Here is a 2500-nt window from a genome sequence, read left to right as displayed (position 1 = left end):
GTGAGAGCTGTGCGAGCCATGTACAGAGATGCTGCCAGTAAGGTGAGGGTTGGAAATGAGTACAGCAATAAATTCCGGGTAGAGGTAGGGGTCCACCAAGGTTCCGTCCTCATCCCCCTCTTATTTATCATAGTCCTCCAGGCAATCACAGAGGAGTTCAAGACAGGTTGCCCCTGGGAGCTCCTCTATGCTGATGACCTTGCCCTAATTGCGGAGTCACTATCAGAACTAGAGGAGAAGTTTCAGGTGTGGAAGCAAGGTCTAGAATTGAAGGGCCTTAGAGTCAACTTAGCTAAAACCAAAATCCTAATCAGTAGGAAGGTAGATAAAACACAAACCCCTTCAGGTAGATGGCCCTGCTCAGTATGTAGAAAAGGAGTAGGTAGTAACTCTATAAGATGTACCCCGTGCAAGCTATGGACACATAAGAGGTGCAGCAACATCAAAGGCAGGTTAACTAGGAAGTTAGTTTTTGTTTGTGGCAGATGTTCAGGTGCAATAAAGACAGTAAACAAACAGGAAACAACTTCTATCTCATTCCAGGGTGAAAAACTAGAGGTAGTCGATAGCTTCCGCTATCTGGGTGACCAAGTTAGTAGTGGGGGTGGGTGCGCTGAAAGTGTAGCTGCTAGAATAAGAATAGCCTGGGCAAAGTTTAGAGAGCTCTTACCCCTGCTGGCGACAAAGGGATTCTCACTCAGAGCAAAAGGCAGACTGTATGACGCATGTGTACGAACAGCCATGCTACATGGCAGTGAAACATGGGCTGTAACTGCTGAGGACATACGTAAGCTTGCAAGGAATGAAGCCAGTATGCTCCGTTGGATGTGTAATGTCAATGTGAATACCCGTCAGAGTGTAAGTATCTTGAGAGAAAAGCTGAACATTAGAAGCATCAGTTGTGGTGTGCAAGAGAGACGATTGCGCTGGTATGGACATGTGGTGAGAATGGATGAGGATAGCTGCGTGAAAAAGTGCCACACCCTAACAGTTGAAGGAACCTGTGGAAGATGTAGGCCCAGGAAGACCTGGGCTGAGGTGGTGAGGCAAGACCCTCGTACATTGGGCCTCACCGAGGCGATGACTACTGACCGAGACCTTTGGAAATGTGCTGTGCGTGAGAAGACCCGGCATGCCAAGTAAGATCGTTGCCAGTGCCCCTGGACTGGCTCTTGTGCGGGTGGCACATAAGATGCACCAATTTGAGCGTGGCCGTTAGGCGTTAGGAAGGGCATCCAGCTGTAGAAACTCTGCCAAATTTAGATTGGAGCCTGGTGTTGCCATCCGGTTTCACCAGTCCTCAGTTAAGTCGTCCAACCCATGCTAGCATGGAATGCGGACGTTAAACGATGATGATGATGATAATGATGATGTAATCATTGATTAGACATAAGTTAATAATCATAAATTTTGAATGTAGATGTTCTGTTTGCAACACATGCAGGATACAGGTTGAGGAAAATTATAAATTAATGTACTTACCTTTGCTTCGTAAGCCCCTTTAATCAGTCCCATGAATTCTGACATGCAGTTACCTGTAAAATGTATATATATATATAGAAAGATATAAATATAGATAGGCATGTGTGTCTATGTGTGTGTGTGTGTGGGTATTGGTTTCAAATTTTGGCACCAGGCCAGCAAATTCGGGAGAGGGGTTAAGTCAATTACATCGACCCCAGTGTGTAACTGGTACGTATTTTATTGACCCCGAAAGGATGAAAGGCAAAGTTAACCTTGATAGAATTTGAATTCAGAAAATGAAGACAGATGAAGAGCTGCTTAACTTAATTGTTCCGCAAAAGATATCGGTAGAATAAGTACCAGGCTTTAAAACAAATGAGTATTGAAGTTGATTTGTTTGAGATGGCCATGAACTAATAACTAAAACAAAGTAAAAGGTTATATATATATATATATATATATATATATATATGTAATATATATACATATGTATGTATATAATATATGTATATATAGACATGTATATACATATATATGTAATATATGTTATTTACATATATGTAATATACATATATGTAATATACATATATAATATATATGCATATATATATATATATATATATATATATATATATATATATATATATATATATATATATATATATATATATATATATATATATACATATACACACACACACATACATACGTATATTTATGTAAATAATATTTGAATATATATATATATATGTATGTGTATATATCTATGCATATATACATGCATACATACGTACATACATCCATACTCCTGTTTGTGTGTGTGTGCACATATGTGGACCTACGTCAATTGCGTGTGTGCACATGTGTCAATTGCGTGTGTGCAAATATATATTTTTTAACGGCGGAAGGGAGATAAATCGTGAAACCTGTGAAAATAGTTTCATTTTTACGACATAAAATTGTGCTAAAAATAGAAGTAAAAGTCTGCTTAAATCCAGTGATTCTTCTTTGTATTAATCCGTTCTGGCCTTCTGAG

The 2500-nt window shown here is 39.2% G+C and overlaps 1 protein-coding gene across 2 annotated transcripts in view; it reads right to left on the bottom strand.

Annotated features, from left to right (window-relative positions):
• Positions 1-2500, bottom strand: part of LOC106879312 (homogentisate 1,2-dioxygenase) — a 67557-nt gene that overhangs the window by 8108 nt on the left and 56949 nt on the right. For both annotated transcript variants that reach the window (XM_089339458.1, XM_089339459.1), the window contains exon 13: positions 1483-1535. In XM_089339458.1, the coding sequence (XP_089195584.1) occupies positions 1483-1535 (53 nt within the window). The remainder of the gene's footprint in view (positions 1-1482; positions 1536-2500) is intronic.

The sequence above is a fragment of the Octopus bimaculoides genome, chromosome 21 (assembly GCF_046866305.1).
Source record: "Octopus bimaculoides isolate indiv1 chromosome 21, ASM4686630v1, whole genome shotgun sequence".
In the NCBI taxonomy this organism is placed as follows: Eukaryota; Metazoa; Mollusca; class Cephalopoda; order Octopoda; family Octopodidae; genus Octopus; species Octopus bimaculoides.
The sequence above is the reverse complement of the archived record's forward strand: the minus strand, read 5'-3'. Positions and strand labels throughout refer to the sequence as shown.